Source organism: Larimichthys crocea, chromosome X (assembly GCF_000972845.2).
Source record: "Larimichthys crocea isolate SSNF chromosome X, L_crocea_2.0, whole genome shotgun sequence".
Classification (NCBI taxonomy): Eukaryota; Metazoa; Chordata; class Actinopteri; family Sciaenidae; genus Larimichthys; species Larimichthys crocea.
This window is the reverse complement of record NC_040020.1, coordinates 18,026,489-18,042,014: the sequence shown is the minus strand read 5'-3', so window position 1 is coordinate 18,042,014 and position 15,526 is coordinate 18,026,489. Positions and strand designations below refer to the sequence as shown.

The following is a 15,526-nucleotide window of genomic DNA, read 5'->3' as shown; positions in this document are numbered from 1 at the left end:
GCTGGGTTGCACCAGTTCATTGGCCTTGTTGATCGACCTTCGGCCAATCAACAAATAAATGGCATTAACGGACGTCAGTGGAAGATGTTTCTGTTGTGTTGCAATTTTACACTGGCTAAATGTTGTTGTTGGTTATTTTCCTCTTGGATATCGGAGAAATAATCACCTTCATTTTCCTGAATTGGCACAGATTGCATCGCTTTGTCCAACAGCATGGACAGCAAGCTGCATCAACACAACACATCGGTGGATCCCTATTAACTAGGCTAATGTCGCAGGCCCAGATATACCCTGAATCTGTGGCGTCCAGGTGGAGTCTAGTCGCTCAGATTGCAATGCCTGCATTGTTTGCATTTGTGTTTGTCTTATCCAGATCACATGTTAATACCAGGTTCATTTCAAGACAAAACCGAGAGCCTTAAACTTGACAGAGGATTAAAAAAGTACAAATCCATGCTTAAAGCCCATGAGTCCAGAGTAAATATGTTTTATGGCATGCAGCAATAGGAAAAGACAAAAGGTCAAAGAAAGGGACAGCCGAGCAGCTGTCCAAGTGCAAATCACCTTTGCATCTTGTGTCGTTTAGTATTGCTGACTGTTGCCAACAGGTTTGTGCCGAAAATAATGTTTAATAGATTTTAAAAAAGCAGAGCAAGGACATCTAAAAGTGTTCCTGAGTATCATGTATATATATCCCAGCACAGAGATTGACATCATTGAAAACACTTTCAAAAGAATTTCACTCTTAAGATTCTGCTGACACAAGAATGAAGCTTGTTTGTCAGCTTTGAGAGTATTTAAGGATTCCAGTGGGTGAAACCTGGGACAGTGGAACCCACCACACATCAAACTGAAGATAATAACATCCAAAGCTCCTAGCTGAGCTAAGTCACCAAAACCTGCCGAAGTAAGCAGAGAAAATACTGTAGGAACAGTTTTTCCTTCCAACATTGTAGCTTGTGCTGTTGGACGCTGAAAGCAACTGCATTAGAAGATGAGTGGGTTGCCGCAGTTGGCCTGACGCTATTGGTTATGGAGGCCAACTATGACGATCTTCTGCCCCTGATTTCCATCATCTTTCGCTCCTCTTCTTCTGACCCCCCCTTCATCCTCATCTTCTTCGTCCTCCTCCTGTGCCTCCATGACTCCTCGGGAGATGCTGTGCTCCTCCTCTTCCAGGGACTCCAGGGGGTTTATCAGACCGTACAGGAAAGTGAAGAAACCGTTTAACCAATCAGAGCCGCCCTCCTCCACTTCTTCTAACCAATCCAGAACCTCGGATTCACCCTGACCATCGCCCTCACTGGTCAGGCCTACGCAAACAAGAGGGGGAGGGTGGTGGGAGTGGACGCATGGGTGGATGGAAGGGAGCACGTGTGGAGGTGAGGGAGATGAAACAGGAAAAAAAACTCAAAAGGACAGGAAGAAATAAAGGTGAGATCAAATGGAGAAAAAAAGATGCAATGAAAGAATGAAAGGGGTTAAGAGCAGAGGAGGAAAGAGAAGGAGGGGAAACAAACAAGAGGAGAAGGTAAGAGAAGTTTTAGGCGTAGGTTAGGCAGCGAGGGAACTACTCAGGCTTCATCAGAAGCAGCTGGAGTTGGGCTGTCTACACAAGATCATCAACAAATAATTGTGCCAGCTTCAAGGCATTGCCATTTATTTATAGTCGTTATTTCTACAGACGTGATAACATATCAGCAGCGAGCTGAGCTCTGTGCACTGACTGAGAGTTCAGCTCACTGCTTATCATGTGGAGACAGCCTCAGAATCATCAACAAGAGTTAAAGTGAAAAAAGGAAAAGTGGTGCTGGGTTTGCCTTTTAAAGACTGACAACACAATGCTATGCACACAGTTACACTTGTTTTGCATTGTAATGCTAATATGTTCAGCCAACAAATATTACTGTTGTGTAAGTCTCCTATGTGGCTGAGTTACCACTTGTTATTGAAATGCATGCATTACAGTACCTACTCTATCAAAATAATAAGTTAATAATACTATAATAACAGGTTTTTCTGATATTTATAAGCTCATAATGTCAGTGAACAGACAGAATGACTAAATATAAAAAGGAACTACAGTATCAATCATACAGCAGGCCAAGCATGCAGGTAAAGATGGGACAATATTTATCTAATAATTTTTTTAGTCATTATTACAGAATGGACAGTGAACATGGAGGATGCCCTACTACAACACCTGAACTGTAGGTGGACACAGCAACATGCTGGTAAATACACATTTATTACAGTGGGGGAGAAGACAAATAAAGCCAATGTTCAGATTTAGAAAGAGCTTTCTGCTGTGGAAAATGATAAAAATGGTACATTATTTTGCACTGAGCAGCTAAATGTTCAGCCATGAAAGTGACAAATAGGTCTTACAGTGGCTCTATATAAGCAACTTAAAATTACCAAGAGAGACCGGCTCAAACAGCTCAAACCACAATACATATGAGAAAGCAAACTGTGTGGAAGCATGCACTATAACTTGAGGAGGCTTCAAGTTCTACTAACAAAGTGCTGAAGCTAATCTGAGTGAGTATGGTTACAGAGACGTGGATTGCGAGGTTGAAGGTAAGCTGGGCAAAATGAAGGATGAACTGTGGTGACAGATCAGACTGCCAAGAGCTTCAAAATGACAGAGCACTGCTTTTGATGCTCACTAGCCTCGATGTAGAATTGTGACTGAAGACAAACTGCAACTTGTGATTCTCCTGACGAGAACTCACACCTGTGGTCCAACATGTCAGAACTTGTTGACACCATTAGGAAGTTTGGGAGTTACGTAAATAAAAAGCTGATCTTGTATAAAACCACATGGGGAATAAAAGCACTGAAGACTAGGAACGGCAACATTTCTTATCAAGCGCCCAGCTGTCTGAATACTTCACACCGAGGAAAAGGTAAAAAAAAAAAAACCTGCACAGCTGTAACATATATTATGGGTATCATCCTAACAATACTGAACAGAAAAAACAGCATGTCCATCAGAAATCAACATGAGTTGTGTGTGTCAGAGGACACCTCCCAATCAGGCTAAAGTTGCCTTCATTTACCTTTAGTTACAGGATAAATCAGACCAACTCCTTCTCCCGATGAACATCATGAAATCCACCCTGTAATTAACAAACTGCTTCAGAAACCTCAGTAGTTTGTTATAGCTTGCGTAGGGTACTGATCAAAATGACCATAGTACTACAGACGGTATCAGAAAGCGCATCTGGCTGAGAGAGTAACATAGTATAAGAGAGGAGAAGAAGAAAGAGAGACGGCGAGACTATGTCACCCCTGCAGCTTGTTCAAGTGAGCAGACAGCGCTCACAAGTTTCGCAAATAAAACAAAGCTGACCAGGGCAACACGTCTAACCTGAGGGAACACCTGGCCAAACAGAAACTATACCAAACGAGTGTGCCATGTTTGTCCTGAAGAGGTCGAACTCTTCATGAACGAAGACACTTAAAGTGAGGCATTGACATCTTCACGTAATAAAGTAGCTAGTTGAATTGTTGGAGAGAACAACTTTTTTACTGTCTTGGTTGATGCCAGCTTAGCGTTCGATTAGTGTTAGCCAAAACATTATTTACCAAGATGCTATTTAGGACATTCATTAGGATGTAGACACACAGACTGTGTTTTATGTTCAAAAGCAGAGTTTGAAACCAACTATTTATGGGAAAGTATTATAACATGCAACGTACTGCAGCTGTGAGAGAAGTTTGGAACTTTTCTGTGACTACAGAGAGCTTAAAGTACCAACCAAAAAGAAAACATTCGGTACTGGTACTAAACAATACCCAACCCTAATAAAAGTCAGACTACCTTCTTAAGTTAGACCTAAGCTTTAGGGAGCTTTGAGGTCTTTACCACTTTAATATGTTTTTAATGTGAGGACAGTTTTAAACGTTCGTACTGAGGTTGTAAGTGTTTGTGGAGCCTTTCTGCTGTTTTCATGGATGAGATTGTCAGTCATGCAAAAGAAACCCAAATTGCCATTGAATGTAATTAACAGACACAAAACACAGTCAGTGTCCTGCAGTAAAGTTTCAAACTCCGGATAAATCAGTTCTGAGCATCATGGCTCTGGGAAACCATGTTCCCTGTGACTGATAATGTTTGATGGTTTGTTTTACTCTCTGCAGGACACTGGTGTGAGCGCTAACATTGGCTGTAAATTACAGATAAATCAACTTGCCTAGCAGAACTTTTGCATCCTCGACATCAAAATCACCATCGCCATCTGTGTCGTATGCCACCAGTTTACCTAGAGCAGCAACAGACACACGTTATTTGTTCTCACAGGAAGTACAATGAAACATTGATCACTATACATTCACATGCATCATTCAGTGAAGACACACACTTAAAGAAATGCACCAAGCTTTCAGGAGACTGACCACTTAACATGTGGTCTCTCATCATCAGGTGTGTTCAACAGCATGAGCCAAAGGATCAGTTCTAAAACTATATTTGTATATATTGAACTGGAAAGGTTGGTCAAGGCTACAGCCGGCTAACAGCTTGGTGCGTTCCTTTAAATGTAACAGGATATGGAACACAAAACAGGAAATGACAACAACTGGGGAAATTTCAACAAGAACGTCCATTACTAAACAAAACAACAGGACACTGTGGGAGATTTGCTGTAGTGACATTAACATGTGTTCTATGTTCAGGAAAGGTTAGTATCAAAGCTGCTGGCTTTGTCTTAGGTAGCTACAGACTAACTGGACCACAGAGGACAGGACGGATGTGAGGTTAGACAGAAGCCCTGGATCTAAAACCAGCTGAGGAAAGCTTTGTTCAAATTCTTCATGTGTTCCAGCTGACTTTATGAATTTAATGATGACATCAATATGACTTGTGCTCAGTTATATCAAATCCTAGTTTTTCCTGCTGTGATTTGCTGAACTAAGGAATACACAAAGACGTGAGTCTTCAGAGGAAAAGGCCATCCTTGATGAGCAGGTTCAAACATCTTTTGTCCAGTTCCACTCGTACTTTTGTGATGGGCTTAGTTCATGAACACAATGAGGCTTCTTCAACACAACTGAAGGACCAGAGAATAAGGCCTCTGTGCTCAGATTTTACTACCAAACCAATTCATGGCAGCAGTCAGCCTCACACATCTGGAGAATTTATTGCTGTGATATTTTTAGATTCAAGGCCCTGATCAGAGTGTGTAAGGGAGTGAGAGAAAGCACAATAACGACAAAAGACAACAACCATTAATATTAATAATACAAGAGAAATATATGCCTTGTGATTTTTTTTACCTTGCAAGGCCTCAGACAGGTTAATTTGTAAGCCCTTAGCCTTGTCTGCATGCAAACACAAAACATACATATTGGAACAACAAAAACAGAACAGGTTCATAATTCATACAGTCAGACAGGAGTGTTCAACATTAATCATTCGTGGTAAAGGTTAGTGACAGACAGTGTTCTGTGATCACAGACGTGCAGCTGACAGCATGAAGCAGATGAACGGTCCACATGCCACAGAGCAGTGAGACAGCATGAGTCAAATATATGTTGGACATGAAATGACACTGAAGGTACAAGGACACTGTGTGTAATCATACTGTTGACAAAAAAGGTGCTGTTGTATAAACTCAGGTTATTCTATGCTCAGGTTTATCTAAAGTCTGATGACACAGCAGTCAGTCTGATTTATCATTTAGTGTTGGTCAGATAATGGAATGAGTGGAATATGGAGGATGGATGACTGAAGTGTAGTCATGTTAGGTTGGTAATGACTGATCTGACATTAGAGTGTTGATACTGATGGTAAAGATCATGGTTAGACATTTCCAGATGGCAGATGTGTGTGTGTGTGTGTTTGTGGACAGATGATATAAAAGTACATGAGGACAGAAGCCAAACTAGTTTCTGCCATACCTTTCCAGTAAGGTGCACGAGGTGGGAAAGACTAGAGAAAGAACGAAACATTCACGCATGTGTTGTAGTGTGCACTCACCAAGGACACCCTGATAGTCGACCAGGTCGAAGTAGACCACAGCTACAGACGTCCAGACACCCAGCAGGGCCAGGACAATGAACCAGGTGAAGAAGCTGCCGCTGCTGGACCCAGAGTCCGCCTTCTTCCCATTCTTGTTGGCTGATTGGGTTTTAGCACCATCTGCAACACAAAGACAGTACATGGTGTCAGCCTCACTAGTGGATTCTGGTGGAAACGCTCTTTTTTACACTCAAATCAATCACTCAATTCACACTGTGCAACCATTTCACTCAGTGCATCAGTTACACAAACACATTACACACTGTGTGTTAGTGAAGCAGGAGTCATTTGTCCAGTTTTTGGTTTTTAATATAGGCAACTATTAGGATGTTTTAAAGTTATGTGTTTATTACATAAACAACAGTTGTCTTTTAGTAGTTCAGTGAGCTCCCAGAAGTAACACAAATGTGCTGACACGTCACCTTTTCTCACTATTCTTCATTTTCTTGCCTGCCAAACACGACTAAGAAAAGAAGCAGCCATGTGTCAGGTGAGCAGACCTGACTCAAACTACACAGGAAAATGAAGATACTCTGAGATGTTATATATTTACACTTGGATCTGGGCATATCTGTTGTCATCTGCTGTATGTGCTCTGCTCCCTCGGATTGGCTCTGGGGGATAGGCAGTGGAGGCGATAGACAACAAAAAAACAAACCACATTCAAGGAGCTATTCCGGGGTTGCCGATGACATCCCATAATGCATGATGGGAGAAAATGGTGTTAGGGAGAACGGACAGGTGTTGAAGTCCGCTACACGGTTCTAGGTCAAACTCAGACACATAGCTCAGAACACAGTTCAAAGTACTGACAGACTGGAGCTTTGATTAGCTTAGGAACACTCAATATGCACAGATCGAGTCATCCTGAACACAAGCATTACCATTAAAACTCATTGATACCCTCTCTTAATAAACCAAATACAGAGATCAAAGTGTGTAAAGAGTCAACTGATCAACAACAACATGAAACTAAGCACAAACATGTTGGGGAATCCTCTTGTTTGATATCTTACCCAGAATCAGCAGAGAATATGAATACGAGCATTGTTGTTTCTGCACTTCTAATACAGACATCCGTCTGTTTGGTGATTAGCCTAGCTTAGCACAAATACCCAAAAGAACTGTGGTACGTCGCATTAACCCTGTTCTGGATTCATCTAAAAGGTGGACAGAAATATGGATCCAAGCTATTCTAAAGCAGCTGGAGCTGTAAGTAATGCTGTCTGGTTACATGTTTCCATCAAAATATATGTAAGACATGTTTATGCACTACTGACAGAACACTCACTAAGCTAACACGACAGAAAACTAATAAACAAGCAGTAAGTTGACATCTTGGCTCCAGAACAAAAAGCTCTGGTGGACCAGGGGCTAGACCTGCTCTCAGACCTTCAGTCCTTCACCCTGCAACCAAACATCCTGGCCCACACAATGACCTCCACACTCCTTTGTCCTTCTCAGCTCTATGCTCAGTAAGTCCTTGAATGGAGGTTTTCCTCACCTTGCATTTCCCCAGCTATCACTGTGGGGATCGCCGTGACAACGGGAGGGGTGGCAGACTCGACCAGTGTCACTGGATCACCCATCCCTGCTGACTGACGGCCTGGCTTGCCGGCTAACCGAATAAGGGTCTAACTGGCCACAAAGACAGCATGCAGTCCCCGCCACAGGAAATCTGCCTCCTGCTCTGTCCTCCTCTCTGGCCCTCTTTGTGTCCCTCCCCTCTTTCTCTTGCTCATCTGTCAGTAATCCTTGTACTCTATCACTTTTTTCTCTGAGCCTGATATGGCTCTGGAGGTCAAAGGCAGCTATTTATAGTGCTGTTAGACCAGCTGGCCGTGACACAGAGAGAGGGAAGAAAAGGCCAACCGGGCACTGCCAGCTTTAAAAGGAACGCCCCCCACCCTCTTCCCTCCTCTGCCTGTTCTGGAAGGTTTTATACTTTCTTTCAATTTTGTTTGAAGCAGTTATGACGCACAAAGATTCATTCTGAGAGGCCTTCAATCTTTTATGAAATTAATGTGCACACAGGTATAAAACAAACATCTTACTGGTCACTACATCTCCTGTTGCCATGGAGAACAGAAGCAAATATGGTCTATCACCCTAAAAACTATTTGTGTCAATAAAAAGACTAATTTTAGTGTCACTGAAGCATATTCGACATTAATGGAACTGGTGGTGGTTGAACTTTAACAGACTCACTTATTTAAACCAAAGTCTGCAGGAAAACGAATCAACACCCGAAAAGAATGTTAACATCTGAGTAGAGCAGGGGGTTCCCTTGATCGGGATACATTTGAAACCATGAGAACAGGACTACAACTTTATTTTTATCACGTTACATACATTATCAATGAATTTCCAAATTCTTCTCTTGATTTATTACTTAATCTTTTGGTCTATGACAAATCAAATCAGGAAACAGGCAAAGACACCCTTTACTGTGCACGAGGTGACTACACTGCAAGAGAGGAAAATCTCACATTTCAGAACCAGGGACCATCAAATGTGACAGTTCAGCTTAAAAATGACACAAAGAATTAATCATTTATCAAAATGATTGATTATACTTTGATCGATCATTTAAGCTGTAAACAGAAGAACTGAGCAGACGTGGGAAACTGACTGTTGGCTCATCTAGAGGATTTTTCATGTTTTTCCATTTATTTGCCAAATTATGGACAAGTATCTATAAGTAATATATACATACATTAGAAGGCTACATAAATGTTGCCTTTAGTGAGCCAAAACATCTTCAGTCTCACAGCTTGTCAGTCAGCTGAGTTATTAGGTTGTTTCTGTGGCCTGGGGGCACTCACATAGTTCTTTACATAGCACAGGAGGTACAGGGTGTGAGTGTTTCTTGCTCTACAGGTGATACTCGCATACACACACACACAAACTAAACACTGACATGGGCTTCAAATTTCACACCAAGTAAAATAATAATAATAATAATAATAATAATAAAAAAAAAAATCACACAAGCTTAAGTTTAGTGCTGAGCCCTTTCTCAAACCTCAGGCCTATTGGAGGATGAAAGTCACATACACATACACATCTGTGGGCAGCAGAGATGGAGAAATATGTGAACATGGCTGTACATAAAACTAAATCCTATTTGACATGAGGGTGACCAATTTGGGATAGAGGATTTACTGAAATGTCAGCAAACATGGTCCCATGGTATGAAAACTGACAGTTACACATGGTGGACATTTGCTTATCTGTAAGGACATGATAGTATGAAATTCTAATCAGAGTTCTGCTTTTATTCCTCTGAGGCTCATTGTAAGGGAGTGTAGTAGCAGATAGGGTGGGCGGTATAAAAGTATAAACGGTATGCGGTATAAATTTGACCAACGGTAGAGATTTTTGGGTTATACCTCCTATCGCGATAGTTTATTGCGTCCACACACAACAAGGAAGGAAAGAAAAATGGCTGCGAGCAGTGAGCGCATGGAGGAGGAGGAGCTCGTAAAAAGACCGGCTCAACGTCTGTGATATGACATGGTTTGGCTACAAGGTGTCAGATAGTGCTCAGGAGAACATATTCTGCAGGATATGCCGGGCGACAGTGATCGCTAAACATGGAAACACGAGTAACCTGTTTTATCATTATTAAAAGCCAAACACGTTCTGGAATATGAAGAAAGCCACGTATGCGTGGTGACGCGCAAAAGCCAAGCCAGTCTTAAGTGGAAGGAAAAAAGTTGGCACTACACAACAGCAGTCTATCACCCAGGCATTTTCAAAAGGCGTAGCGTGTGATAAAAAAAGCCAGCGGTGGACTGACATAACGAAGTCCATCGCAATATTTTTGTGCAAAGACATGGTGCCTTTCCAAACCGTAGAGAGAAGCGGCTTTTTAGGCATGGTGAAGACGCTTGATCAACGTTACGTGGTACCAAGCCGCAAATATTTTAGCCAGGTGGAAGTGGCCACTGCATGACAGGTTCGCAATGAAGTGTTAAAAGAGCTTCTCGACATAAAACACTAGCAACCACCACGGACTGTGGTCGAGTCGCACTATGGACCCGTATATCAGCCTGACAATCCCTCATTAACGACGACTGGAAGTTGTGCGGCAAAGTCTGCAAACATCGTATTTCCCTGACGACCACACAGGGGAGTTGATTGCCCAGGGACTCAGGGAAGCGCTCGAGTCATTTGTTTGTTTACAGGCTTGAGTTTACCTTTAAAGTTGATTGTTTTGCACATTCAAGTCATTTTCAATTTTGTGTTTCCTATATATGTTTGGGTATGTTTGTTTACAGGCTTGAGTTTACCTCTAAAGTTGATTGTTGTTTTGCACATTCAAGTCATTTTCAATTTCAAAGTTACCCATTTTACCTTGTTGTACTATTTTTTATTATTTAAATATCATGCATGTTTATATTCCATGTTAAGAAACTTGAAAGTGAAGTTACTTGTTTTATGTTTTGTACAATTACAGTTTTGCACAATAAATTTTCTTGGCATATTCTTGACTTATGTTATTTAATAGTTTAAAAAACAGCTTCCTGCTTGAATGCTTTTACCATGGGCTCTGGTGCCTATTAAGAAGCTGTTAATACTGTTAACAGTTAGTACTGTAACATACCAAAGTATACCGTGATATATACCGTCTACCGTCTATGGTTCAAATTATACCGTGATATAAATTTTAGGCTATATCGCCCACCCCTAGTAGCAGATACCGTGAGATTGCCTGACATGTTATCATATTGTGAACATTTCATATAGTTGTGACCCTACAGCAGAATACCAATGACAGACATGATCAAACTCTTTTAACTTGAACAAACAAAGACTAAAGAGGAGCTCCAAACTGCTGAGTCGTCACCAATAAAACTGTTTACGTTGTAATCCTTTGCGATGAGCGCTCGCCTGCCATATGCTGTAGGAGTGTTACTCTAGCTGCAGCAGAAACCACAGGGCTGATACTGTTACTCATGACAGTACTTGTGTGGTGACATATTTGACACAGCAAGAAATTCAGGTTCATACATTCAGCCCATTGTTGCTGGAACTCGCAGCACTAAAGGTGAATAAGAATGAAGCTGAGCTCGCCTCCTCCTCCCAGCACATTTAAGATGCACACACATACAGAAAGCTAAATTAACCCAAATGAACTGTTAGGGCTCATCACTAATGCAAACCACTGCTGAGTACCTCCTCTAACCTAATATGGACACAACAAGCCAACAGAAAACACAGCATGAGGAGACAGCTGTGCAGAAACAGAAAAAAAAACATGCAGCAACGTACCGCTCTGTTCTTCTTTACACTCCATTCTTATACGACCACAGCAGCTAATTCACACATATGCATCCACACACACACACACAGGCAGGCGGCCTTCTTTGCCAAACAAATGGAAAACTCTCTCTGCTCAGTCTCTTCTCTGCAACTCAGTACACATTGTTCAGCCTGAGCAGCTCCTCTTAAGTCTTACATAAGAGCTGCTGTGCACGCCTTCAACCTTACTTCTTTTCCCTCTGGCTTTTAAGGCGCATGCACACACAATGCTGCACACGCACAGACACACACACAGATGCAGGTTTGTATGCCTCTGAAGACATTCCACTCACTTACATTCTCTAAACTCTGACACTGCTGACCTTTAACCAACTTTAAAAAAACAGTTGCTGTGGAGAGCTTTAGGGTCATGATGGTGATGGACCAGAGATCCTAGCTGATTTCATGGCAGCAGAATCTGTGATGGTGTGCAGTACATTCCAGTGATGGAGGCTGCGACACAAAAAGGGCAGCCATGCCTGGCTTTGTTGTTAGAAATCCCCAGAAAGTCACTCGCATTAACTGGGGCTGTTGTTTGTGGAGCTAGTGTCAGGCTAATTAGAAGAAGCTGCATGCAACACAATGCAAAGCAGCTGCGCGCACACACACACACACACACACACACACACACACACACACACAGCACGTCTCAAACTTTTTCAAACGTAATCTACTTTATAAAAACACACAGTGGTAAACTACTACATTTACGGTGATCGTCTGCCATTTGATATGATTATAGAGTAACATGGCAACAGAAGAGACTGCCCTCTGATTTGCTGGCCTTTATAGGGACATCTCAGACACAGCTCCGGCTCCTCTAAAACAATCCCCACTGCAGACTAGTAACTGTGGCAACAGCAAAGATGCTTTACATGATGTTAAAACTTAAACATGCACTGGTGTTGAAACTAAAAAGTCAACATGTCTGATGTACATGAATTTAGAGGAAAACAGCAATGTGATTCTAGCATCTATCCCAGTTTCTAGCTATTAAACGCAGTACTCCTCCCACACACAATCAACTGTTTTCAGCAGGGTTCAGTTAAAGCGTCCCTGAGGAATCTAATATCCTGTCCACAGTTATAAAAGGTATTTGCAATATCAAGGAGGAGTCCCTCAAAACATTCAACTCCTGCAACAACAACTGTCCACACATCTGAACTTTAGACAGCATGATGCAGCATTGAGCCGTAAGCTGGTCACAAATACACACAGTGTTACACTGTCATGCAAGTGTTACATGGGAAACACACTCTGTAAATGCACACAGCATCACACAGCAGACCCCAGAGGAACAGACCAAGCTGTTACCCATTCAGCTCTGTGTGCTTCAGCCCTTTGCTGAGGGGGGAGGAGGCCTGAGGGATTCCAATGACACATAATGTAGAGACGTAAAACAACATGTGACAGACAAAGAAAGAAAAACAGTGAATGGGTCAAATATGAAGCTTAGAATCTAGTTTAGTGCAGATAAATCAACTGAATATTAATAAGACATATCTGCTGTATGATCAGCAGATATGTCTCTTAACTGTTGAAAATAAAAACAATTCACCGTTTACACCGTCTTTCAGGTTTGACTGCGAGGCCAAAATCAATATTTGATAAGCCACTTTGAGTGTGTGTGTTTGCATGATGTAACTTAAATAAATACAGACTAACTGCACAGGGCTCGCGCTCTCTCGTCTGTGGGTTAGTTAAGCTGCAAAAAGCCTACTTTGTAGGCTGTTTATCTGTGCAGATGGAACAAAATACCAACTCTCCTGACCGCTTTGTGTTTTAAAGCACATCTCTCTGTGGCTGTTGCAGCTCTGGCTTGAGTTGAGGATCCACGTATGACAGGGTTCACACAATAATGCACACAGTCGTGCAGTCACGTGGATTTATAATCAAATAATAAACAAAAACCTTTAATTCAATAAATATCATCCCCTGCTGGAGGATGTCTTCATTCAAAGACCAGCTGTCCTTCATAGTTCACATGAGCTGAACTTGCCTCACCAGTGCTTGAACCATGCGTGCTGTACATGCATGCACGAGGCCTGCGGGGGCGGGGTTAGGAAAAAGACGAAAAACTGAACATTTTGTTCCCGGGGTTTTCTAACGTTACAATGCTCTTTGAACCGCTGCAACATGGGCCACCACGATCAAACTACAGCCACCAGACTGTAAGAAACACATGCATTACATCCGTGTGCCTCGCTTCGAGCTCCGTGTTCAGTCATGTGGAACCTGAAGCGTGCTGCACTTCACGATCAACAAAACTGATAAAAAGTATAAACACACCGCGTTTAATTCAGCTTTTAAATCTATTTTTATTATTGTTAGGGGAATCCACAGCCCTGTGTAGTTCTGCTGTAGTTTTTAGTTTTTTTTTTTTTTTACTGTGCTGGGACTTGTAGTCCTGTGCGGTCTGCAGAGGACAGAGTGTACCCGGAGTTGGACCACACTTTTCCTCTTATAGTTTGCATCAATAAACACAACGTGGGCTCGCTCTCATCACCGACACACAGCCACGTGTACATATAGATTACATATATTACAGCCATTTATCTGGAATATCCTGGAGTCTGCAGCGTGCTTCATTAAATGACCACCACTGGAGCTCTCACAGCAGCATAACGCCGTATATTGTGTGTATATTACATATTAATACACAGAAGCACTGACTTTGTTTTATTACTTTAATAGTAACGTCGCACATTGGGCGCGTGCCATGTACTTAAACATTAAGTTATATATATTTGAATGGACGCGGTCAACAATGGAGCTTATACAACAACAGAGGGTATGAAGTCCTGTACGGGTTCAGACCGAGACCCCCACACAAGCCACGTATAACCCCACCCACGGGTACCAGAAAATGACACGTGAGCATTTGGAAGAGTGACTCGGCCGAGCTGGGGGCGGGGTGCTCGGAGCCCCGGGGTACACATACACTCACTACTGCCGACACGGCTCGGTGTCTTCTCGGTGACGACGACTTAAGTCTTAACGGGTGCAGTTCACGGCTGGGCTACGTGGCCTGTAATAGAGCTATAAACCCGCGGGAGAGACGGTTATCTCTCGCGTGCCGACCCGGTGTTCCACTGTAATCCCACGAGAGGGAGTCGCCGTGGTCCACCGGCCTGTGGACACTGGACAAACAGCTGGTGTGTCCACAAACGGCAACCTTAATACGCCAATGCTGTTAAAACGCTACGTAGTGTCACAGGCGTCTTTGTCCCGCTAATGCAGAATTAAACCGACGAGCTAACGGCACAGCTACCGTCAGCTATTCATGGTGACGTTGTGCGTGAAGGTTTGCCTGTATGGCTTATATTAAAAAAGTGTTTACATGCTCTGTAAAGCAGCTTAAACGCGGAGCAGATAACACGTCGACACCATAAGCTAGATGAAGGTAGCTGTCCGGGGCTACGGCCCTGAATGAAATAACAGATTAACTTTAAAGGCCTGACAGTGAACGCAGCACCGCATCACCGCACCACTGCTGCGCATGATAGAGAGAGAGAGAAAAGCTGCCACGCACCTTTTTTAACGTGCATTTTCGCGCTCTTCTTTGACGCCATGGCGAGTCTCTTGGGGTTTGTAGACCTCTGACTGAACAGTGAAGCGGGGCTGGAGCGGCCGCAGGCTGAACTTCTAGCTGTAAAAAGAAAATCACAATTTCTTCTCCTGCCTCATAAAACTCAGCACCATAGAAACCCCGTCCACTTTAAGACTGACAGGCCCCCTCGAGCAATGACAGGCCCGCTGCGCAAAAATGGGTGTGGCGGGAGAATATTTGGACCAATGGGATTCAAGAGGCGTTGAGCTTATTCAACCGTGTGGACAGTCTTATCTTTGCCCCGCCCCATGCGCGCTCCTCTGGAACGTGGCAAGATGGTAGATCCTGGCATCACAGTGTGCTCTTTTTTTCTCTGCGCACCATTTTTATACATTTTAATCTTAAAATATCAACATAGAACATGTCACAGCAGCAGGATACAGATGTCTGCCCTTCATATCATACAGTCAAAAGAATTCAAATATCAAGCATGGTAGGCTATTTACAGTAGACTTAGCTTACTGTATATTTAAATTGGGCTTAAATTTATGTTTTTACAGTTTCAGTCAACACACAAAAAAAGAACATATGGTCAGTGAGAATTGCTTTGTTATTTCCTTTAAATCATGTACTGGGGCTACCAT

The 15,526-nt window shown here is 42.6% G+C and overlaps 1 protein-coding gene across 10 annotated transcripts in view; it reads right to left on the bottom strand.

Moving 5' to 3' along the window:
• asph (aspartate beta-hydroxylase) overlaps window positions 1-15,043 on the bottom strand; it is a 28,677-nt gene extending 13,634 nt beyond the window's left edge. Inside the window, exons 1-4 of one of the 10 annotated variants that reach the window (XM_027282587.1) lie at window positions 14,865-15,043; window positions 5,984-6,145; window positions 5,281-5,325; window positions 4,200-4,268 (exon numbers count right to left, since the gene is read on the bottom strand). In XM_027282587.1, the coding sequence (XP_027138388.1) occupies window positions 4,200-4,268; window positions 5,281-5,325; window positions 5,984-6,145; window positions 14,865-14,904 (316 nt within the window). In that variant the 5' untranslated portion in view covers window positions 14,905-15,043. Of the gene's footprint in view, window positions 1-4,199; window positions 4,269-5,280; window positions 5,326-5,983; window positions 6,146-7,529; window positions 7,797-11,302; window positions 11,460-14,864 lie in introns of those variants that run through there. The other 9 variants (XM_027282589.1, XM_027282586.1, XM_027282590.1 and 6 more) reach the window with 9 other exon arrangements.
• Window positions 15,044-15,526: the final 483 nt, after the last annotated feature.